The following is a 24,796-nucleotide window of genomic DNA, read 5'->3' as shown; positions in this document are numbered from 1 at the left end:
TCAAGAAACTATCATATTTTATTATTATTACTTCTTGATTTGTTTATTTCACTGCTAGAGTTAGCTTCTTGTGAAAAGGGAGCTAAATTGTATTCATTTTTGCCTCCCTAGAATCTAACAAGACTTGGCCTATGGGAGGGCAGGTCTGCTAGGTGAATAAATGTCTGGAGGGCTGATGTGAATTCAAATGTAAAGAATGGATTAAAGATAATTAAAGACAATAACCCAAATCACAGAACTGCTACATGATTTGCTCAAGTTGCCTGAACATGTATACTCCCCAGATAAATCTGCCTCCAACTCACATTCAGCATTTTCAGAAACACTAGTTAAGAAATTAAAAGCAGTGAAGGGATTGAATCATCATTAAGTAACCAATAACCACATTAGTTTGCTAATCCTTGAATAAGTCCATTAATGCTCTGTTAGGACTAGCATACTTCCGGGGAATATACGTTTCCCTGTAAAAGTATTAGGTAGGGAAGCTTGCCATATCCAGCAAAACACATCTATGAATTCCCAGTTCATTGTCCATCATAGGTGGCCAATTTTAGTACATGAGAAAACTGAATGCTCTTAATTATTAATGATTACTTGGAAGTACAAGATTTTTTTTTTTTCACACTGGGAGTTACCCTTTTTTAAATGAATTATTTTATTTTCTCTTGGTAAATCCTGAGATTAAGGGATTTACTCAATTCTCTGCAGGGCACTGAACATTTTAATAGGCACAACAGACCCAGATCACCTCACAGATCTTAGCAAATGACAGAGATACCTGCCACCACAAAGTGTTGGTGACAAGAAACTTCCGGCACACGGAAGGAAAATACCCTCGTCCCCCTGCTCCAACTGCACAATCTGCTTTATCACCCTGTTAGGGAGATCCTTCAACTAGATTGCTAGCTGATTTGATTCACTCACACAAGTAACTGAATTCTCAATTTTAGTGACTTGAATGGTATTCTAACAAAACAAAGGAACAAGTAAAGACATCAGAATTTTATTTGGCAATGGATATACAAAAATGCATCAACTTTGTAACAAGAGGCAGTAAAGCCTAGGGAGAGAGAGCAATCATTTCTGAAGACAGAAGGATCTATCCAGGCTCAAGTCTTGACTGTGCCACCCTTTAGCTTCTGACTCTGGAAACATCACCGAAGTTCTTTACATTTCAGTCTCTTAATTTACAAACTAGGACTGAAAATGAACCTATAGTTGAAGAATTTTCTCTAATTCTTGTGACTCATTTAACATCAGGACCAGGCACACAGCAAAGGCTAAATGTTGTTAGCTGCTCAGCTGTGTCCAACTCTTTGCGACGCCGTTGGCTGTAGACCACCAGGCTCCTCCGTCCATGGGATCTTCCAGGCAAGAATACTGGAGTGGGTTGCTATTTCCTTCTCCAGTAGTATAAACCCCCATCCTTAATGACATTAAATCATTCTTCTGAATCTAGACCTGAAACTAGATTATTTCTAATATTTTCAATGATTGCATCATTAGCCTTGATTCTACACAATCTTTTGTTTTTTTAAATAGGCCACCCCATCTATGTGAATGGCCCATTATCCAGTAGTACTCAAACCAGAGAAGTGTAAATCACGATGGGTTCCTCCCTTCCCTTGAGCTCCCTGTTTGACCCCCTGACAAATTCTGTTGATTATACTGTGAATGTTGCTGCTGCTGCTTCGTCACTAAGCCATGTCCTGCTCTTTGCGACCCCACAGACAGCAACCCACGTGTTCCTTTGACCATGGGATTTCCCAGGCAAGAATCCTGGAGTGGGTTGCCATTTCCTTTTCCAGGGAAACCTCCTGACCCAAGGAATGAACCCAAGTCTCCTGCCACCTGGGAAGCCACTCGACTATGCATACTCCCTTATTGTTGCAATCATCACTGTCCAGTAAACTATCATCTGCCTAGACATCTACCATTGATTTCTAATTGATCTGTCTTCATTGTCTCTAGATCACTGCCATCTATTCTTTACAATATAGAAAGAGGCTTTCGATGACTTTCCACTAATTCTCTTAAAATTGGATGCAGTCTCCTCCCATGACCTGAAAGATACTTGCCCTCTTCTTCAAATTCCACCTGACTCCTTGCATGATAGACTCAAGCCACAGTAGCTTTCTTTTCATAACTAAAACACTTGCTCTTGTTCAATGGCTCTTTCTTTTATTTTCAATTTCAACTTAACTATCATTTCTTGGGAGAAGACTGTCCCTACCACCCGTTAGCCCTGTTATTCCCTTTCTAAACAAACTGTTGATTCCCTGTAGAGCTCTTATCCTAACCTTTGATGTGCTTGCTTGATTTCCCCACCAATCTGTAATCTGAATATGAACAGGAAACATCTTTTGTGTTCCCAACTAAATACTTGGTACATGGCATTAAAATATTTGCTAAAATACTGAACCAGTTACAATTTTATTGGATGTATACTATGTGGCTGATAATGTTTTGCATGTGTGCATGCTAAGTCACTCGGTCATGGCCGACTCTTTGCCACTCTGTGGACTGTAGCCTGCCAGGCTCCTCTGTCCATGGGATTCTTCAGGCAAGAATACTGGAGTGGGTTCTCATGTCCTCCTCCAGGGGATCTTCCTGACCTAAGGATTAAACCTGCAACTCTTAAGTCTCCTGCACTGGCAGGCGGGTTCTTTACCACTAGCACCAGGGAAGCCCTGACACTGTTTTAGATGTTGTAAATATGAAGCTTAAAAATGCATAGTAACTGCACTCAAGGAGCACACAACCTATCCGAGAGCTACTGCCAGGAATTCACACATTTTATTATAAGAAGGAGATGGTTTGTGAAAGCTTCACAGGAGCTGACAGTTGACCTTGATCTTGCTAAATGAAATATTATCATAAAAGAAAAATGGAGATGAAGCGGGAGAAAGGAACAATGGGAAGAAAGTTTGGATACAACAACGAACAAAGGCACCAAAGATGGATTTTAATTTCCATGATATCTTCTACCCATAGCCTTGGTTCTGAACACAATGGAAATTGTGGAAAGAAGAGGTTTTCTGAAGCCAATACATTTAATTTCATCTGACCAACAATAACTGCTGTAAGCAAAATAGTACAGAATATATGTGCTGTTATTTCCTCATCTATAAAATGAAGGGATAATAATAATATGCTTCTTATGGTACTTCCAAATGGGAAATTCCATGATTCTTGAGTTTCTTTTTCATAAGATTCTTAAGGGCAAGAATTTGTAGACTGATAGTTGAATAAGTGTTTAATGAATAGGTTCACTTTTACACAATTTATACTCATGTGCTATTTTTGTTTACTAGTCCCAATATATGTGGACTTCAAATTCTGATACCAATTTATTGTGATTGTGAAAAGCCACACAGGGTCTACTTTCTGGGTTGCTTTTTGAAGCAAGTTAGGTAGGTTAATTTTAGTCAATGTTAGAATATTAATACTTCTTTAACTTTTCTTTATCCTGTCACAAATAGATATATTAATACATAATAAAAAGGAAAGCTTTGCATGAGACAACAAAAGGATAACAATAAGATAGTAATGCCATCAACCTTCATCACCAAAATGTGTAAAAGTCAATATGCAAAGAAAGAAAATCATTCCCAGAGTCAAGACAAATGCTAAGTACTAGTTAGGTGTTGCAGTGGCTGAGAGAAATTCTAGCTTCTAAAAGGATTAGAGTAGATGGAACATATGCCTTTTATGTCCTTTTGACTTTCACTTAATAATTTGGTAAAAGTTAACCAGTTCCAGAACAACAACAGCAAAAAATGGCATGATCCTATAGCACCAGCTTCTACTTCTTTCAAATCAAACTAACATTTAGAAGAGTGGTCTTCATTTCATCATCTTTACCAAAATCTGTGCTTCCTGGTCTTAATCTACAAAGAATTTCTTTATATTCTCCCAATGTATTAAACATAGTAAATATCCATCCATTGTTGGCTCAGAAACTATAAACAGAAGTAAACAAAGAGGAGCAACCTCTCTGGAAAGTTCTATAATTGCTATCTAAGTTCATTTTCTTATTTTACATTAATCTCCTTCATGTAACCTGTATGTAGTCAAATTCAAATATATGCTGTGCATCTATTTGGAACTTTGAATGTTCAACTATCTTCTCTGACTGGAATTCCCTGTTGTTCATCTTCAAAGATCTAACTTCTAACATTCAAGCATACTTCTTCTTCATACCTCTAGTTCAAAGACAACCCTAGTATTCTTCCCCCATAGCACAGAATCAATACTTGCTTTCAGTCAATTAGCACTTTCTAGATGATTTTATAATACTAGAATGGATTGCCATTTCCTCCTCCAGGGGATCTTCCCCACCCAGGGATTGAACATGCGTCTCTTGCACCTCCTGCATTGGCAGGCTTGTTCTTTACCACTAGTGCCACCTGTTGTAAAGGTGCTACTTGGAAGGCGGATTTTCTGTATGGATGGCAGCGATGCTGGCTTCTGGCCAGAGGTCTCTGATTTTCACCACATGAGCCACACCACAGAGATGCTTGAGTATTCTTACAGCATGGCAGTTGCTCTCCCCCAAGGTTTTCTTCTGCCCTAAATACTGGGGTAGACTTTTTCTCTTTAAGATGCCACTGGTCTTTGTCTGTTTCCTGAACACAATAGGCTTTGTTGCACCTCTCCCAGTAAAATGCAAGACCCTTATTTTTTTTGAGAAAACGGTCCCAGGAAGGGAGCAGGGTTTTGTGCCTGTCTCTCCCCCCTACTCCTGATTAGTCTTGACAATGAAATCAGCTCAGTGAGGTCTGCATCCCTTTCTCTCCAGAGTCTGGTCCTGGCTCACAGGTGGCAAAAGGCTCACGAGATTGGGTGCTGAGATGGGCTCCATCCTAGGCTCCAGATATCACCCTGAGCAAATCATTTGATGTTTTCTGCTCTGAGATTCTGGGAAAACTGGGGCATCAAATGGGGGTGGGTGCTGTGCCGCCCTTGTTTAAATCCCCCATAAAATTGCCGTTTTGTTTTGGGGCAAGCCCTGTGTCTGTCAATGATTCATGGCAGATACTTGCAAACATGTCATCTTTTCTTCACATCACATGATGAGCCTTCTGCTTTCCTTTGTAGAACTTAGGGGGAAAAGCAAATTGTGGGAAGAGCTTTGAGTTCTTTACAGCCAGTGTCAACTGGCCATCTGCTAAACTCCTGCTCAGTTCTAGACGTACTATGTTCACACTCTCCTTTCTTCTTTAGAATTTGCCTGTGAGCACAGCACTGCTATTCACATTTTCCTAGTGAGGAAACTGAGAAGTTAGTACTTGTACAAAGTCTCCCACTATATAGTGCTAGGGGCAGGCTTAGACTCAAGACTATCTTGCCTTTCCATTATTGTCTTGCACCTCCTACATATTTAATTATTTTTAAATGATGCATACAACTCAGGAACAGGCAAATGTAAGAGATGCAGAAGGCAAGGTTTGCAGGGAGAGGTACAAAGCTTCCATGCTCTTTCCAGCTCTCGCCCTCCCAGCACTGTGATGTGTTCACCAACACAGAAGCTAGTCCCTGTCTTTTATTTTTTGGCCACGCAACATGCGGGATCCTAGTTGCCCAACCAGGGATAGAACCTGCTTCCTCTGCATTGGAAATGCAGAATATTCACCACTGGGTTTCCAGGGAAGGCCCTTTCTTGTCTTCTTTTAATGATTACCATCACTCTATTATCATTATCTCAGATTGTTTTACTAACTTCAAATAAGTGTAAAAATTTACCTCAATTTTATTGACATTTTAAAGCCTCTGTCTCCTCTAGGGGAAAAAAAATGTCACAATAATTTTCACCTTGCAATATACTTGAAAAGATACTGATACCCAATAAATGCTAAATTCCTTTCTAAACACTTCTTCCATTATATTGTTAAACTGATTAAAGCCTTCATGTCATTTATATTCTCTTATTTCAAATCCAAATTTTCTGTCTCTAAAGACTGTTCACAATCTACCTCTATGTTATTTACACTCATTTGTTCACTTATCCATTCTTTCATTAAACAGATGTTTAACATTTAATAATTTAAGAACTCTTTTCAAAATAATAAATATGAGCATGCCTTTGAAAAGGCATTCAGTTTAAATTAAAGAGACAACCATGAAGCAAACCACTGGGACCTAAAAGTACCACCCTAGTTCAGGAATGGCGTGATAAATATAACCTGGTTTTGGATATGGAAACTATATTTGACTATCAGGTAAACTAAAAGAAGATCGTATCTGCTGACTAGTTAACAAAGTTACAGGTGCCAAACGCGACTAAAGGAAGCTGTGATCTTTTCTCTATCATGCGTGACAAGCTGCTTCAGTCATGTTCAACCCTTTGCAACGCAATAGACTGTAGCCTGCCAGGCTCCTTTGTCCATGGCATTCTCCAGGCAAGAAAACTAGAGCAAGCTGTTGTGCGTTTCTCCAAGGGATCTTCCCCGCCCAGGTATTGAACCCGCGTCTCTTGCCTCTCCTGCATTGGCAGGCATGTTCTTTACCATTAGTGCCACCTAGTAAACCCCCCATTTCTCCCCAAATCAATGCAAGGAAATCGACTTTTTGCTGTCAGTTTTCTTCTATAGTTTCTGCCTGAACCTCTGTGACATGTAAAGAAAGCCTCTACGTTTGTGTAGGGCTCAAGTTTGGAGAGCCATGCTTTTAGATAACCATGGGAAGCCATAAAACAAGGCTAGCATAGGAGTTACTAATCATTCCAAACTTGTCACGGAAAACAAAAAAGAAAAAACACAAAAAAGCCCAACTTATTTCCTTTGCTTCAAATTTCCACGAGGTAGTTTCATTAGAATATCATTATTGGTTTTTTTCATTCCTCCCACTCTTGTTTAACTGGTCAGTTTGAGACAGGGCATTCTCATTTCAGTGTTACAACAGATCTAAGGGTCTGCAACGAGCAATAGGAGTGGAGGGAGGAAAGGAAGAGATTCCGTCTTCAGTCTGTCATGCTCACAGCTCTCTATCAGTCCTACAGAGGAAATCTGAAATTATTGAGTTTCAAGCTTAATTGAAAACCTGAAATTAAAGGTTTCCTATTAAACCTTTGATTTAATTAGGGGCTGGGGATAGAGGGTTGTGAGCAAGATTGTCTAATGTATAACAAGGTTTCTAAACCTTGGCACTGTTGGCATTTTAGAGCAGATAATTGATATTTCTCTATTGTGTAGAGCTGCCCTTCATGTTGTAGTTGGTTAGCAGCATCCCTGGCATCTCTCACTAGTGGCAGTAGCTTCCTTTCCCAGGTACAGCAACCAAAAATGTCTCGGTGCATGCTAAATCATTTCAGTTGTCTCCCACTCTTTGCGACCCCTATGGACTGTAGCCTGCCAGGCTCCTCTGTCCATGGGATTCTCCAGGCAAGAATTCTCCATGCTCTCCTCCAGGGGATCTTCCCGACCCAACACTGACAAATGTTCCTGGGTGGCAGGGGCTGGGACAAAGTGCTCTCAGCTAATTGAGAATAAGAAAAATATTTGTGGTTATACATTTAAATGATGTGCAATTCAGCTCTTATTAATAATAAAACTATTTATTCTTCATCTACCTTTTCACTATGCCTATCAATCAGTTGATTCTGAACTTGGGAAGGGAGAGGGGACTACTATTATTACCTCCTAAAATCCTCTACATGTAGTAATTACTTTAGATTCAATGAACTTCAGTTTTAAAAATTATATTCTCTCTTCCAGTTCCATTCTATGATGCTCAATTAGTTTTAGAATAATTTCTAGTATTGGAGATAGAGACTCAGCCTATTACCTAACTTTTTTAATGGTCTTAAAAACAAAACATCTTTTGCAATGGTTATAAAACCAAAAATGCAGCACTTTTGTGTATTCCTTGACACGTCAGCTTACTGCCTGGTGAATATACTATAGCCATTTCTACTTTCCTGTCAACAGAGTCTGTCTAGAAAACCTTGACAATCAATCCCATGTGCCCTTTGAAAACAATTTTTTAAAAAATCCAGGAAACAAATCCCTACAGACCTACTTTAACCTGCAGCTTCCTGATGGATTAGAGGATTATTGAACATCTTGTACAATATTTTAATTTTATAAATACAGAAACTAAATCCCAGGAAGGGACATGATTATCGAAGGTCACAGAGTCAACCAGGAACATAGCTAAAACTAAAGCCTCTGCGTCCGAAGTCCCAACTGAATAATCTCAACACTTCACAGATGCTCCCTCTAAAGTTTTACAGAACTTATAGTACAGTGCCTACTGATATGTCTTAATAATAGAATTCCTTTTATTGCTCAATCTTTGCATTTTTTTGCATCACTTTTATCCTTGACTAAATTATAAGTACTGTGAGGACAAAGACTGTATCAAATCTCTGCTGCACTACTCCAAGAGCCTTCCTAACAAGTATATCCTGACTGACTGTCTCCCTAGTGTAGAAGAAAGTGGTCCAGGGGCACAGTGAATGATGCAAGTATTAATAAAAGTAGCATCTTCAGGGGAATTTGTTTTCTGTGTGCTAAGCAGTCTTCATAACTGGGATCTGTGCCAATGAACAAATAAACATGTGTCTGAGTTTCTACACTATTTTCCATTTCACAGAGATATGGTATATGTAGAATTCTATACATTGGCATCTAATGAACAGAATATATGTTTAACATATTGGCTTAAATATTAGAATAAATAAAATCATGATTAATAAAATTAAGAATTGTTGGCAATCTAATCTTAAGCAAGGAAAAAAGCAAGATACCCAAAGAAATCACACTAAAAGTCAAAAGCTGAAAGAGACAATAGGCTTGGGTAATACGCTTGCCAAAGTAATATGGTATTTTATCATTCTAGGAGATAAAAGATATAAAACAGAGCATACTACTATCTTAGTTATCTTCAGAAGTAGGTAACTTATGTATCATTCTCCTCAACTGCTCTGTGCCAGTTCGCATGGGGAAAAAGGACATCAGTTTGAGGATACTGTCTAAATTTCTTCTGGATAAGATTAAGGCTCATAAGGAAGAAATAGAGAACAAATTGAGAGTCCTTTACAATTCCAGGGCAGCACTGTGCCAAGAGTTGACTGTGCTTTGTATGTATATTACATTCAGCCGCATAATGGTGAAAAACATTACTCTATCCAAAAGTTCTAAAAGCAAGCATGCACAAAGAGTTATTAGGCTTAAACAATTCCTCATCATCCTGGGATGCAAAATGATACTGGAAAGATCCATCTCATTCTTAGTGGTCCACATCAAGTCAGGTGGACAAAGTCCTGAGAGTTTTGATTATCCCCAGAACCAAATGAAAACCATAATTGATGTTATAATTCCAGCCCATTATAACTTTTTAAATTTAAGATTTCTCTTTGATGACAATGGATCAATAGTTGATCACACAAAAGAAAATTTCACTTCATGTTTCCTTTAGCTTTGCATCTTGTATGTTAAATCTGTAGATCAATATTTGAATTGAATGCAGTTACGTGCACATTTTGAATGTCGGGTGTAGTCATGGAAGACCTCATAGAGGTTTCCAAAAGACCAGAGCAAAACAGAAGTGAATTAAAAGATCAAAAAGCCTCAGAAAGGGAGTCACTACTCACAATGTTCATCAGGGTGAGGAGGTAGTTTTGGACGTGCTCTTTGCCATGGAAACGGACCACAGAGTCATCCACTCCCAGCAGAACCTCGATGTTGTAATCATTTTCTCCTGCGTGTCTGCGGCGCCTCATGGTTTCATTCAGCTGCTGGTCAATGCTGCTGTAAACAGTACCTAGATCATCAAGGCCTTCCAGATCCGACTCTATTAAGAAACAAAAGGAATCCAGGCATTTCAGTTTTCCCAATGGGCCTTCTAAGGACTTCTTACAAAAAAAAAAGGATGTTCTTGGGGCGCCTATCATTATCATCCACAGTCACCAAGATGCTGCTTGTCAGTTTATGCCTTCAATAATGTGCACATGCACACGTGATCAGAGAGGTGTCCTGTAAATTCAACACGGAACAACACAGGGCAAAATAGTATTCCTGCACAGAAAGCAGAGCAGGATGTATGGTTGCAGGAGGAACAGAGAAGTTCTGATTTCCTCCAGCTGTATCCTTGGTGCAGAGCACAGGAAATGGGGATACAGAACATGTGCGGGCTAAACAATTATTAAATAAATGGAGGCTATTAATTTCAAAGTCACAGATTGATAAGTTTACAGTGGTTAGCTTAAGTTACTTTCATCATGGACTATGGTATTTGTATCACATAAGTCCAAATTGCTTCTTTTTCCAGTAGCCTCAGCTTAAAAATAAAATTATAGCATGGCAACACAACAGCATTTAGTGGTATGATGATCAGTCACCATATATTACTTTATTTTTTATAAGTATGGTTTTCTAGTGAATGCTGTTAGGTAGACACTACAGGTCTTCCACATTTTACCGGCCTTCATCTGGATAGCAGGTCGCTTTGATAGGTATATATCTGAATCTGTGAGATACTTAAGTTAAAAAAATCAGTCACAAAATTAACTATAAGAAAAATAGAACTATAAAAATTTTATTTTATGCTGTGGAAGGAATTTAATTTTTGTTACTTTCCAAATAGATATACATATACATAGACACACACAGAGTGATATACAGATAGCCATACACATACATATCTCTAGAATATTTTTCTATCTACTTACCCACCTGCCTGGAGAGAAAGAGTGTAAGAGAGGCATTTTCAGGTTCTAATTATCTCAGATTTTGATTATCATAGTTTTGGTGAAGAAAATGTTTTGGTGCATTAAAAAAATAAAATATAATTCCTGAAATACTAAAAAAGATATTAATGAAAACTGCTAATATAGAACTGAAAGAATCCTCATTCCCATTTCAAATATATAAAACCTGGAAAGGATTTTATTTTACATACTGCCTTGATGACTAAAACAGCCACATATCTAAAAACAAGTTTGACAGAAACAATTCTGACTCATGTTTTATACGAAGGCTTATTTAATGTTGTACTGAGGCCTGTAAGCCATTTGAATTGGTGTCTGACATTAACGAATAGACATTTTCCTCTCCACCTCTGTGGTTTTAGTAAAGCTGAGGGGGAAAAAGCGGTGTCTCTTGGTCAAGAAGATTGATGACCAAGCCTTGGCCACATGGGAATTGAATTGCAGAAGTAGAGGTCTCACTCATACTCTTTCCACTTTTAAAAAATATAGAGAAGCAGCAGTACCCTCCCCTGTAAGTCTGAGTAGAGGCTCTGAATATGACCACTCAGGTTAGAAAACTAGACTGTAATTCACTTTGACCCAAGCTCAAATGCTAGATCATTAGCTGCGAATTTTCTCCTCATAAGGGAATCACATTGGCTCCATGGTATGTACATAACTCTCGCCACTGTCCACATCAAACAGAAAGCTTTCCTCAAAAGTTGTTTTTAAGAGCTGTAAACCCACGCTGAGGGCAGGAGACTACACCTGCAAACAACTTTCCTATTCAACCTCAGTCTCTTCAGACACTGAGAATATGAAAGATTGTGATAGCCAGTGTACAAATAGGAAATTCATACACAAACTCCCAGTGCTAAAAATGGCTCTCTTTGGCAGAACTGTCAGTGACAGTCTCCAATGGAAATATCCCAGCAGTGTCATCATGTCATTAAGTCTGCTGTATGAATGAAGAAGGCTGAATACCTATTTCAGAAGGACAGTTCATCCTGCTCTAAGCAAGACACCTTTGGTTTGGCCTTTGCATCCCTCCTCAAATTGGTGGTTTTCTGGTAAGAGAAGAGAATCTATTTTTTCATTGCATGAGGAACTCAAGAAGGAAGTCTTTTTATTTCAACCATTGCTTTTATTCAATCAAGAACACTTCTGCCCCTATTTCCTCCTGTGCTGTACAACGGTCTTTTCTGGGATTCCTAAAGTGGGCAAATGTCAAACATTAAAAAAAAAAAAAACACAGTAGTGGAATAACTTATGGTGATTTTATTTATACACCTCCACATTAATTATAAATTGTTCTGAGGCTGTGAAATATCTTCATTCACAACGAATTTTTCCTAGTATGTCTACGTTAAAATATAATTATCAGATATACCTGGCTTCAAATCCTGGCAGTGTCACATCCAAGCAGCATGACTTTACTTAAAACTAATCTCTCTGAGCCTCAGTTTTCTCATCTGTAAAATGGGATAATGATACCTACTTTGCAGAGTTACTGTGATTCTGATTAACGTTAGTAAAAATAATGTACACAGTACTTAGTCATAAGTGCTCAACAAATAGTTCTGCTGCTACTATTATGATGATGGTTATGGTGGTGATGATTTCCTGTTAAGAGAAGATTTCTACGCTTTTTAAAGCTTCCTACATTTTATTTTATATATCAAAAACAAAATGGTTATATTTGTTCTGAAATAAAAGTGAGAAAAAAATCTGGAACTAGTAAAGGAAAATATGAAATGCTGATAACTTTAGAACAAATAAGGGTAACAGTATCTCTTGTGGAGCACAAAGTAGATAAAGCAGAGGAGAAGCTAGAATGCTTACTTCCAGTTACAATTAGGATTAAATTCAATCTTGCCTGGAAAATCCCATGGACAGAAGAGCCTGGCAGGTTACAGTCCACGGGGTTGCAAGAGTCGGACATGGCTTAGCGACTAAACCACCACCAATGAGACAAACTTTTTAGTAGATTAAAAGCCTAATATCAAGCTGGCAAGAGTTAGTTTAGAAATAGCATTGATCTTCACTCAATGCGTATTTATTAAGTACTCATGTCTGGCAGACCCTGAAAAAGTTAAAAATTCTTTACATGTTAATTCTGGATCCCTGGTGGGGCAGACGGTAAAGCGTCTGCCTACAATGCGGGAGACCCAGGTTCAATCCCTGGGTTGGGAAGATCTCCTGGAGAAGGAAATGGCAACTCACTCCAGTATTCTTGCCTGGTAAACCCCATAGACGGAGGAGCCTGGTAGGCTACAGTCCATGGGGTCGCAGAGTCGGACACAACTGAGAGACTTCACTTTCACGTTCACCAGATTCATATTCAGAATGAAGCTGAATTTGTGTTCTGTAGTCACAAACAATCCCGTAAGCTAAAACTTGTGGAAGTGTCCACAGGTCATACACTAAGTAGACCTAGTCAGGGTACTGAGTGCATGTGTACCTACTAAGGCACTTCAGTCATGTCCAGCTCTTTGCACTGTCCACTGACTGTAGCCCACCAGGCTCCTCTGCCCATGGTATCTTCCAGGCAAGAACTGGAGTGGGTTGTCATTTCCTTCTCCGGGGAATCTTCCCAACTCAGGGATCAAACCTGCACCCCCTTTGTCTCCTGCATTTGCAGGCGGGTTCTTCACCACTGGTACCACCTGGGAATCCCAATGAGGGTATTAGAACATACCTAATGGCAACCCACTCCAGTATTCTTCCCTAGAGAATCCTGTGGACAGATAAGCCTGGTGGGCTGCGGTCCATAAGGTCGCATAGAGTCGGACACGACGGAAGCGACTTAGCGTGCATGCATTGTTAATAATTCACGCTTTTATAAAGCTTCAGAGTTTGAAAGCGGACACACAGACTTCCCTGGTGGTCCAGCGGTTAAGAATTCACTTGCCAATGCAGGGGACATGGATTTGATTCCTCGTCTGGGAAGACCCACATGCCATGGGGCAACTAAGCCTGTGTGCCATAACTACTGAACCTGCACTCTAGGGTGTGAGCTCGACAAGAGAAGCCACTGCAATTAGAAGCTTGTGCACCACAACCAAGAGTAACTAACCACTCTCACTGCAACTAGAGAAAGCCCATGTGCAACAAAGAAGACCCAGCTAGCGAAAAACAAACATATAGTGTTTAAAAATATAGTATATAAAAAAAGCAGACACACAATTTGACAAAATTTTAGATACCTCTGTGTCTAATTCTGACATTCTCTTTGTGTCCCCATAAATACAGGAATAAGAACAATTAAAGGTGAATATGATGCTAATTGGGCTTCCCTGGTAGCTCAGATGGTAAAGAATCTGCCTGCAATGTGGAAGACTTGGGTTCAGTCACTGGGTTGGGAAGATCCCTTGGAGAAGGGAAAGGCAACCCACTCCAATATTCTTGCCTGGAGAATTCCAAGGACAGAGGAGCCTGGCGGGCTATAGTCCACAGCATATCAAACAGTCAGACACATCTAATCGACTAACACACAAACACACACACATATGATGTTAATCATGTCCAAACACTCCCTATCAGATCTGTTTTCTGCTTTAGGGACTGAGGAATCACAGAGATGTCAATAGGCAAGTTTAAGAAGTGAAACTATAGTGACATTCTGCGTTGGGTCTTCCAAACTCTGGATCTCTCATGATACCCTGTTGGCATCCTGCTTAAGTAAGTGAATTTAAGGTGATTTGAAGGGCTGTGGCTGCGTTGGATAGCAAAAGTGACTGATATGATAACAGAATTAACAGAAAAACAGAGAATCTGAAGATACCAGTTCAGTTCGTTGCTCAGTCATGTCTGACATTTGCGACCCCATGAACTGCAGCATGGCAGGCCTCCCTGTCCATCTCCAACTCCAGGAGTTTACTCAAACTCATGTCAATATAGCCATCAATAATTAAGGCCCTGCAATAGCTATAGTGTGCTACTGCTATTTCCCACACTTCATTACAGAAACTATTCCTTAGAGCACCTTTTCAAGCTTCACAGAAATATCAAAGGCAATTCCCTTAGCACTAAAGAGTAAGTTTTCTATTTTTCAAACTTTTTGGAAAATGTAAGTTTTGAAACTTAGCTTGAAAGCTCTGATAAGAACTTAATATTTTTGAAATATTTTGATTATATCCTTTTTTGTACCCCTGCAGCTTTTGACTTGCTGTAAACGAACTTTCATAAAAAAAAAAAAAAAAAAGATTTTATTATAAAATCTTTCCTATTTTTACGGAAAATATGAAGTGTTTGGGGGTAAACATGTGACCTATCAAGTCATAACAAATACAGTTATCTTTGCTGTTAAATCAGAATTTTGAATTCACCAAATAGATAAAATAGAATAAAATCTGCTTTGTGGATTATAACATTTGGGCTTAAGACATTTTCAGGATGGAATATGGCATATTTGCATGCTTACTTATATTTATAGGAAATCTAAGTGTAGATTGGTGAAATCACTTCCCATTCTGGAAAAAAATCTTGTGATGTGAAAAATAACAGGGGGAAAAAGTTAAAACTTGAAAGGTACAAGTGCTGATCAAATTCTGGATCTCTGGGGCTGGAATACAATCTTAATCATACTATGATAGAAAATATGATAGAATCATCTACCCTACAGCTATTCCTTATGCCTAAGGAAGAATGGCAATTCTAAGTGAGGTAAAAATAAATCCAGCTAAAAGTCACTTGCAGACTTCCTTGTGACTAAGGACCACACCTGATTTGGGATAAGTCAATGAGATATAAACCAAAGTACTGCTTACACCTCAGTGGCTTGACATGGTTCGTATGAGAGGCTTCTATGCAAGCTCCTCAAAGGAATGTAATTCATCTTAGTAGGTGAGCATCTTTGGTCCTTTACTTAGTAATCCTTCCAGCTGCCTGGCCCAGGAGTTCTTTGAGATAACCTTGGATTCAAGGCATGTACTTGGTTTGGTAGAGTAGCTATAAAGAAGGGATCAGATACTCCAACATTTTTATGGAGCTGGCATCCTAGCCCTGGGCTGCCTAGCATCAGACTTTGTTATACAAAGTGTAAGGGGGATAGTACTTCCATTGTGCATAGGCCATATGTGGGTTTTCTTTTATATGTCACTATATCAAGTCTTAATAGATATGACATTGACACTGTTTAATTTTATTCTGTATATTCCCTCCACCCCCTGCTCTCCTACTCCTTTTGGAAATGCAAGTTAATGTCATGTTAATAAGTGAGTGATAAAGTAAGATTCACTTTACCAAAACGTCTCACAGCAGATTTCTCTGTAGTGCCGCCACTTCAGAAAATGAGGAAGAAAATGTTTGGCAGTAACAATAAACACTGAATGGATCTATAAGGAGAAATTTGGCATTCTTCATGAACAGACTCCTGCTGTGAAAATGAAGTGACTGGAATGTCACAGCTAGATTTTCCAACGGTAGGTGGAGAACCTAAGATGAGAGCTAAAAATAGGTGTAAAATCCAACACATGTCATCTGGTAAGGTCAGAAGCAGAGAGGAGTTAAGTTATTGTGTTGACCTGTTTGTATCATCCAATAGTGATTTTTCCACTGATAGCAAATTTAAATAAACTTATGTTGTTATTGGGCTTCCCTGGTAGCTCAGAGGTAAAGAATCTGTCTGCAGTGCAGGAGACTGAGGTTCTATCTCTGGGTCCAGAAGATCCCTTGGACAAGAGCATGACAACCCATTCCAATATTCTTGTCTGGGAAATCCCATGGACAGACAAATCTGGCAGGCTATAGTCCACAGGGTCGCAAAGAGTTGGACATGACTGAGTGACCGAGCAACTATTGTTATGATTCTAAAAAGATTGAGTAACAGCATCTCCACATATATGGGGACACCATTCTACCAAGATATAAAAGGATTCTGTGAAAAGCAGCCGAACCCTTCACCAACTGGGAAATTCCATAATGATAGTTCAAAGAAGTATATTAAGGCCAATTTATGATGTCAGTTCTGAAGTTTCATTAAGTAACTGCTGCTTTTTTAAAAAAAAAAAAAGACATTACCATTGAATGAATATTAGTTTCCATGATTTCTTTTCCCTAAAGTTCTAATTCTAAAATACATGTTTGCTTTTGTTTTCACTGACTACTCTAAACGAAAGCATATGGTATTTTTTAAATAGAAAACTTACCTTTTAAGTAGGAAAAAAAATGTTTTCATGATTTGAGTTTGTAATCATTGGCAAACAAACAAAATAGAAAAGTCATCGCAATGTCCAACATACAGAAAATCCTGTGTTTGTGCATATGTCAGTTAGAATGTTTTTAGCTGCAAATAAAGACAACTTTAAAGTGTCCCAAGTAGTCAGGAAATATATTAATTTGCATTACAAGAGGTCCAGAGGTAGGGTGATTCCTGGACTACTGAGTTCATCAGTATATCAAGTACACAGTTCTTTACATCCTTTTCATATCCTGCCATTCTTGATATACAGGCTGTCTTCAGATTAGCTTTCAGAATGGCTGCACCAATTCCCCATCACAACCAGGTATCACAAATTCTATCTTTTTTTCATGTATTTCTTAAAAGTAGGCAAAAATCTTTCCTAGATGCCCTCTGGTACATTTAACTATATGTTTCAGTGGTTGGCATTGAATCACAGGGCCATGTAAAAATCATTCAAAGATAAGAACCAAACCCACACATGTCTTATTCCAATCAGAAATCAACTTCTGCAACTGAAGCTGACCTCCTCTGAAGTAGATGTTTAGGAAAAGTATGTGTTCATGAAGAGTACTGAGATTCTATTTTAAAAACATGAAAGCAGAAGGCCTTGAAATAAAAGAAGAGGGCGAAATGGAAGTTGCACAGGCAACTCACATTGCTGAATCCTTCTTTTCAAGTCCTCCTCTTCCCAGTGAAATGGAGAGAAGGGGTCAGGGTACAACCTTTTAAAAAAAGGCCATAGCTGCAAGATATGGCAGAAACTGATAAGAACCAATTAGATCCAAGATGGCAGATTCCTGATTTCCATAGACCTTGAGCCTCATTATGTGCTCATTGTAATATATTAATATGCCAAACGACACACCCACCAGTGCCAGGACAGTTCTGAAGCTAACCTTCAGTTCAGTTCAGTTCAGTCGCTCAGTCGTGCCTGACTCTTTGAGACCCCATGAATCGCAGCACGCCAGGCCTCCCTGTCCATCACCAACTCCCGGAGTTTACTCAGACTCATGCCCATCGAGTTGGTGATGCCATCCAGCCATCTCACCCTCTGTCGTCCCCTTCTCAGCTTCAGCATCAGTCCTTTCAATGAATATTCAGGACTAATTTCCTTTACGATGGACTGGTTGGATCTCCTTGCAGTCCAAGGGACTCTCAAGAGTCTTCTCCAACACCAGAGTTCAAAAGCATCACTTCTATGGTGCTCAGCTTTTTTTATAGTCCAGCTCTCACATCCATACATGACTGCTGGAAAAACCATAGCTTTGACTAGATGGACCTTTGTCGGCAAAGTAATGTCTCTAATTTTTAATAATGCTGTCTAGGTTGGTCATAGCCTTTCTTCTAAGGAGCACACATCTTTTAATTTCCTGGCTACAGTCACCATCTGCAGTAATTTTGGAGCCCCCCAAAATAAAGTCTGTCACTGTTTCCAGTGTTTCCCCATCTATTTCCCATGAAGTGATGGGACCAGATGCCACGACTGTAGTTTTCTGAATGATGAGTTTTAAGCCAACTTTTTCCCTCTCCTCTTTCAAGAGGAGAAGCTAACCATAAAAAGTCAAAAAGTAGACAGTTGCCCAATTCTTGGAAATCCCTGCTTCTTTCCCCAAATAACTGGAATAATTCTTCCACTCATTAGTCTATAAAATTATCTAAGCCATAAAAACTAACCATGTCATATTTTTGGGATCTTTCTCTCACCTTCTGAGATGGTCTACACTCAGCCTGAAAGTGAAAGTCGCTCAGTCATGTCTGACTCTGCGATCCCATAGACTATACAGTCCATGGAAGTCTCAAGGCCAGAATACTGGAATGGGTAGCCTCTCCCTCCTCCAGGGGATCTTCCCAACCCAGGAATCGAACCCAAGTCTCTCGCATTGCAGGCGGATTCTTTACCAGCTGAGACAAGAGAAGCCCTTTTCTCTCTAGGTAAATCCACTTCTTACTTACCACTCTGCCTCTGAATTCTTTCACTATGAAACAAGAACCTCAAATTCACTGGTGTTGACTAAAAAAAGATGTACAAATTGAGAGCTGTGAGTTAAGTTTCATTTGGGGCAAAATGAAGACTGCAGTCTGGGAGGCAGCATCTCAGATAGCTCTGAGAGACTGCTCCCCAAGGAGCAGTGGGGGAAAGTCCATATACAAGGTTTTGGTGAAGGGAGAGTACCGTGAAGCACTCATTTTACAAAAGGTTTTTTGTTAGTCATGAGGATCTAATGTCACCATGAAGGGATTTAGTGCTTCTTTGGAAGGACTGATGCTGAAGCTGAAACTCCAATACTTTGGCCACCTGATACGAACAACTGACTCACTGTAAAAGACCATAATGCTAGGAAAGATTGAAGGCAGGAGGAGAAGGTGACGACAGAGGATGAAATGGTTGGATGGCATCACTGACTCTATGGATGTGAGTTTGAGCAAGCTCTGAGAATTGGTGATGGACAGGGAAGCCTGGCGTGCTGCAGTCCATGGGGTCATAAAGAGTTGGACATGACTGTGTGACTGAACTGAACTGAACTAGACATGAGGAGATGCAAGGATTGAGATCATAAAATCTGTTCCTAAAAGCATCCAACTATCTAAAGACCTGTCCCACCAGATTCCCTGGAGCAGAAAGTGCCTCACTCCACCCTGAATTCCCTCAGGGGTTGGTGAAGGTCAACAGCTATAGCAGCATGGGGTTCAGTCTCCATAGATGCAGATGGCAAATGTCTTTGTTGTTCAGTTGTTGGCAATGCTCTGGGCAAATGCCAGTTTGTAGTTGACACTGGGAACACCACATTGCCTAGTAACAGTGTTCCATTGGTCTCTTTTATTTTTCTTTTGCATTCATGCATTTTATGTTTCATCTCTCTTATTGTAATCTACTTGCTACAGAACACTTCTACACTCTTTTGGCCCAGTAATGTCTGCATAGACATTCAGTTCTTTATTACTATAGCAGTGGACTCATCACTGTTGCTTGCTCAGCTCTATTCCAACCATTTCTTGAATAAAGCATTGAAATGTTTGGGTGTGGGCAGGGTTGTCAGACAAAATACTGTATTCTCTGTTTAATTCAAATGTCAGATAGACAACAATTTTTTTTGTATAAGTATGTCCCAAATATTATGACGGGACCTACCTGATTCTAAGAATTTCTTCCATGTTTATCTAATATTCCATTTTAAATGAGAATTCTATATTTTCACTTTCTATATATGGCAACTCTAGGTGTGAGGCATCTGTCTTTCTCCAGGAATTCAAGTAGTTACATTAATCTATACCCTCCTGGCTTCACTTCCCCACTCCACCCCTGAACACTCAGGTCTAGGAGTGGAAATTGATCCAGGCATGCCCAAGTACTATATTCCATTTCCCTGACTCTAGTAATTGGATGGGCAGATGGTTGTATATCATGGCACTGAAACCATGATATACAACTGCTTTATTTGGAACTATTAGGAAAGAGAAGTTCTCTCTTCTGGGCTTATAAACTGGCAGAATGTAGCAGTGAGTGTGCTTGGGGTGAGCATGGGAGAGTTGTTGGTTTAAATTTAGCACAAGAAGAAGAAAGTGAAGATTATTAATGGAGACAATAGTTATATTCCAATGATGTCATTGAGACTCTGGATTCAACCGCTCTTTAAATCTTGATTTTTCAGTTTTGTGAGTCATTAGACAATACTACCACCTGCTATTCTTCTCTTACTACTTTGGAAAACAATTCTTGCCAAAGACAGTTTGATGTTAGTTCCTATAACTGAAAATAAAAGAACCCTGATAGATAAACCCATCTATACCCCTCTTGCTATAGTCACTAATTTTCCTTCCCTTTTCTTTAATAAACTATTCTTAGGCTGTAAAGTTCTCTGAAAAGGATGGTAACAATTAAATTTATATTTAATATAAATATTGTTTATAATAAAAATGTCCCAAGTTATTTATGCTGTTTATATCATTTTAAATATAAGAAATTCTCTATTAGTAATCTGTTCCCTAGTTTGTTTCTTCTGTTGCTCTTATTCAGCTAAAATCATAGTTTAACTTTGGCAGATACTACATCCTACTAATCGGATACTGCTAGAAGTTACAGTTTTCTAAGTAAAATTTCCATATACATTTAGTTGGACTTATGGAAGTTAGGTAGTAGTAACACGTTCAGTGTAGCCTTGACAATACTCTTTTAATACAAAAACCGTACTTTTATGATATATTAAATATTCTGGACTATGTACTTTCACATGCAGCATCATACGAAGGGAGAGAAATTGAAAACTGAGCAGTATTCAGGAAATCTCAAAAAAAAAAAAAAGTCTATTCATCTTTCTCATAAAACAATGTGAATTTCTCTGTTCGTTACAAGCTGGCTAAGCCAAGAGGCCTACCCTGTAAACAAGAAAGAGTCTTCCAAGAGTAGCACCCTTCCCTTGCAAATCTGCTTATTACTTAACACAAACATGGAGCAATTTCAAAAAATTAAAACCTTAGCAAACATAGGTATCACTTTACAGTCCAAAGAATACAATGTTTGAAACAGCCACTGCAAATATTTTGCACTGAGTTTTCCAGAGACTTAAAAGAGCTAGACTGTTTTTTTTTTTTTAAAAGAATCACATTTAGCTGATAGAAAATAGGGGGCAAACTTCAGGAAGTCATGTTACAGAAGTGAAGCCCAGAAATAAATTCTATAAATCAGGTTCATTGTGGGCCATCCCTTAAAATCAACAAGAAGGCCACAACAAGCAAGATGAAACTACTCACTCAAGAAAGAAATCATCTTGAGATAACTGGAAAAAAAAGAGAGAGAGAGAAGAAAGATTCATTGATGTACAAACTAGTAATGATTGCATCTAAATTTGTCTTTCTAGATTTTAAAGGTCTTCTTGCAGTTTGAGTGCAAGAAATCTAAACATTTATATGTTCAACTAAAATTGAAGAATAACATATTGGATAGATTAACATAGATGGGATGAAGTCACTGACCAATGAATTGTCATCAAAGTCAATAAATGCTGATAATTTTTTTAAGTATCAGATGGGAAATCCAGACCACTAGCAGCAAGTCTATTTCTAAATGAGTGTGAACGGATTTCATCTCAATTCATTCAGTAATTTGAAAGACCCTTCCCTGGTGGGTCAGAGGGTAAAGTGTCTGCCTGCAATGCGGGAGACCCAGGTTCAATACCTGGGTTAGGAAGATCCCCTGGAGAAGGAAATGGCAACCCACTCTGGTACTCTTGCCTGGAAAATCCCATGGACAGATAAGCCTGGTAGCCCACAGTCCATGGGGTCACAAAGAGTTGGACGTGACTGAGTGACTTCACTTTCACTTTCACCTTCCATAGATTGGTAATATGAGGAGAATCCTCACAGATGAAAAATGTTAGAATCACTAGAAAAGGCTCATTACCTCTTTTCCTCCTGCTCTCGTTTCCCCTCCGTCCACATCCTTTCTTTCAGTTCCTTGCTCGCTTCATTCCCTATTTCTTTCCTCTCTACCTTAATTCCGTCCATCCATCTATTTACAAACATTTCGTGAGCACTTTTTCCATACAGAATCTGATCTGGTTTCTAGGAATAAAGGATGAATAAACCCAGTTTCTGTCACTGAGGTGGTTACAGCTTAACAGGAAAGAAATATAAACAGATACTTTCATACAAGGTAAAGCATGTAACCTGGAAGAATCTGAGGACATTTCAACAGAGGAGGTGACAGCAGCCCTGGATTTTGAAAGATGCGCAGAAGTCAGATATATGGAGATACACTGAGGGCCATTCCAGGCAAAGACCTAGTGTGTGCAGAAGACCTGAACAGTACTGATACTCTCGGGGAACTTTAAAGAGGATGGAGCAAAAAGTAAAGTGAAGATTTACTTGTGTTGACAGATGTGGTCACTGAAGGAGGTTGAAGCAAGATCATGAAGAAGCTTAGATATTTTGTAGACAGGCTTGGAGTTTGTTTTCTTGGGAAGAGTTCTGTATCATGCCTGTTGCGTGCATGAATCTTAAGTTGCTTCAGTGGTGTCTGACTCTTTGCAACCCTAAGGACTGTAGCATGCCAGGCTCCCGTGTCCATGGGATTCTCCAGGCAAGAATATCAGAGTGAGTTGCCATGCCCTGCCCCATCGTGCCAATTATCCTGGCATAAATACGAGTAGTTTTTTCTCTCCATTTTCAAATGTGGCCCAGTTTAAACAAATTAAGTGGCTGCCCCACCTTGAGGTCTCTCAACATCAGAAGGTGATTTTTCTAGAAGGAGAGCTGAATCTACATAATTCTCTTGTATGCACATAGATTTGATGGTAACAGTGAGACGGCAAGACACGCCTCCCACGTTCTCCTGCAGTGATGCGCTTTCCTGGTCGAGGACGTAGGGGTGTGAATCTGATGATGTGACAGTGGACACCCATTCCAGTGTCCTCGTGTTGTGTACTCTTCCAGGAGCTGTGAGTCCCCGTGTACTTGCTGCTAGGCTCCCAGGTGAGCCTTTGGTTAAGCCAATGAGACGTACTCAGGGAAGATGTGAGCTCAGAAGTGGCAAGTGTGGTTGGGGAAGACACTGTGGGGACTGGGGTTTTCTGTAGTAACATCCTAGGTCTGGTTGCCAGCTGTGTAGATGCTGAGCCAAGTACTGTCGCAGTACTGCTGGTTTGTTATCCTCAGAGAGCACCTTCAGTAGCAACTTCTTGGGGTCAACAGGCCCAGGGATAGCTCGCTCCTTCTCCCCATCCCTGACTGGAGCAGCAGTAGCAGCTGCCCAGGAGGACCAATCGGCTGCATCGTTCTGAGAACCAGTCCTGGAGCCCAAGCCTAAATGGTCACTCTTCCAGTCCTTCCGAGAATCTAAATGTACACTTAATTCTTTATATTAAATCCTTTCATGCTTAAAATAGCTGGTGTGGTTTCAATTTCCTGGAACGGAACCTTGACACATAGATGGTAAGTTATTTAACAAAACCGGGCCTCACATCCAAAACCGTGTAATCAGAGGGTGGGGCTATTCAGTGACCTGCAAGATCCCTTCTGCCTCTAGAAATTTTCCTTCTGTGATTCTGTACTTTGGGGAGTTTGCCTAATGCCTCTATTTTTCTCTCCCATATCCCTTAGGAACTGCTTACAATATGGCCCCTGGCTTCCATATAACTGTTTCACTAGGGTCCCTGTTAGTACATGACAGAAAATGCACTGAAAGATACAGGATGTGTACAAGACAGGGATGAGAGAGGACCCATTCATTTAACAAACTTCTACTGGGTACCTATTACGTTATGTGCCTGCATGCTAAGTCGCTTCAGTTGTGTCCAACTCTGCAGCCCTATGGACTGTAACCTGCCAGGCTCCTTTGTCTTTGGGGCTCTCCAGGCAAGAATGCTAGAGCGGGTTTTCATGCCCTCCTCCAGGGGATCTTCCTGCGCAGGATCGAACCTGCGTCTCTATGTCTCCTGCATTGACAAACGAGATCTTTACCATTAGCGCCACCTGGGGAGACCATCTGTTGCATGTGATAGGTGTTCTTAAGCAATATTTTATAAACCTTTTGACCTAGTCCAGGCATTTGTTTACACAAAACATTCCTGGAAGTACATTTTACCTTTGTATCGTTTTCAGAGTAATAACGTTCACTCCCCAACCTGTAGCTACCCATCCTTATCCTTTTCTACTCCAGGGTAGTCACTATAGCTGCTTCTTTACAGAAGCTGACCTGAGTCAAATTAGGATTTATTTCCCTTTGCCTCTAATTGTCTTCCTTTCTAACCAATTTCACTTTCTTCAGTCGAGTGCATCAGCCCATATTCTCTTCACTGATGCAGTCTTCCAACTAAACATTTCATTCCTCTCTACTTTTACTTTTCCATGTATCTCTTTAGGAGGTCCTTTGCTGGATGCTATGCTTGTCTCCAATTGACTGAGAATCACCAAGCAAGGCCCTTTGT

General features: G+C 39.6%; 1 protein-coding gene across 2 annotated transcripts in view; it reads right to left on the bottom strand.

Annotated features, from left to right (window-relative positions):
• The window catches only part of ADAMTS3 (ADAM metallopeptidase with thrombospondin type 1 motif 3), a 277,278-nt gene that overhangs the window by 50,960 nt on the left and 201,522 nt on the right, over window positions 1-24,796 (bottom strand). For both annotated transcript variants that reach the window (XM_061145817.1, XM_061145818.1), the window contains one exon: window positions 9,596-9,795. In XM_061145817.1, the coding sequence (XP_061001800.1) occupies window positions 9,596-9,795 (200 nt within the window). The remainder of the gene's footprint in view (window positions 1-9,595; window positions 9,796-24,796) is intronic.

This window comes from Dama dama, chromosome 6 (assembly GCF_033118175.1).
Source record: "Dama dama isolate Ldn47 chromosome 6, ASM3311817v1, whole genome shotgun sequence".
NCBI classification, from domain to species: Eukaryota; Metazoa; Chordata; class Mammalia; order Artiodactyla; family Cervidae; genus Dama; species Dama dama.
This window is presented reverse-complemented; position numbering and strand designations above follow the sequence as displayed.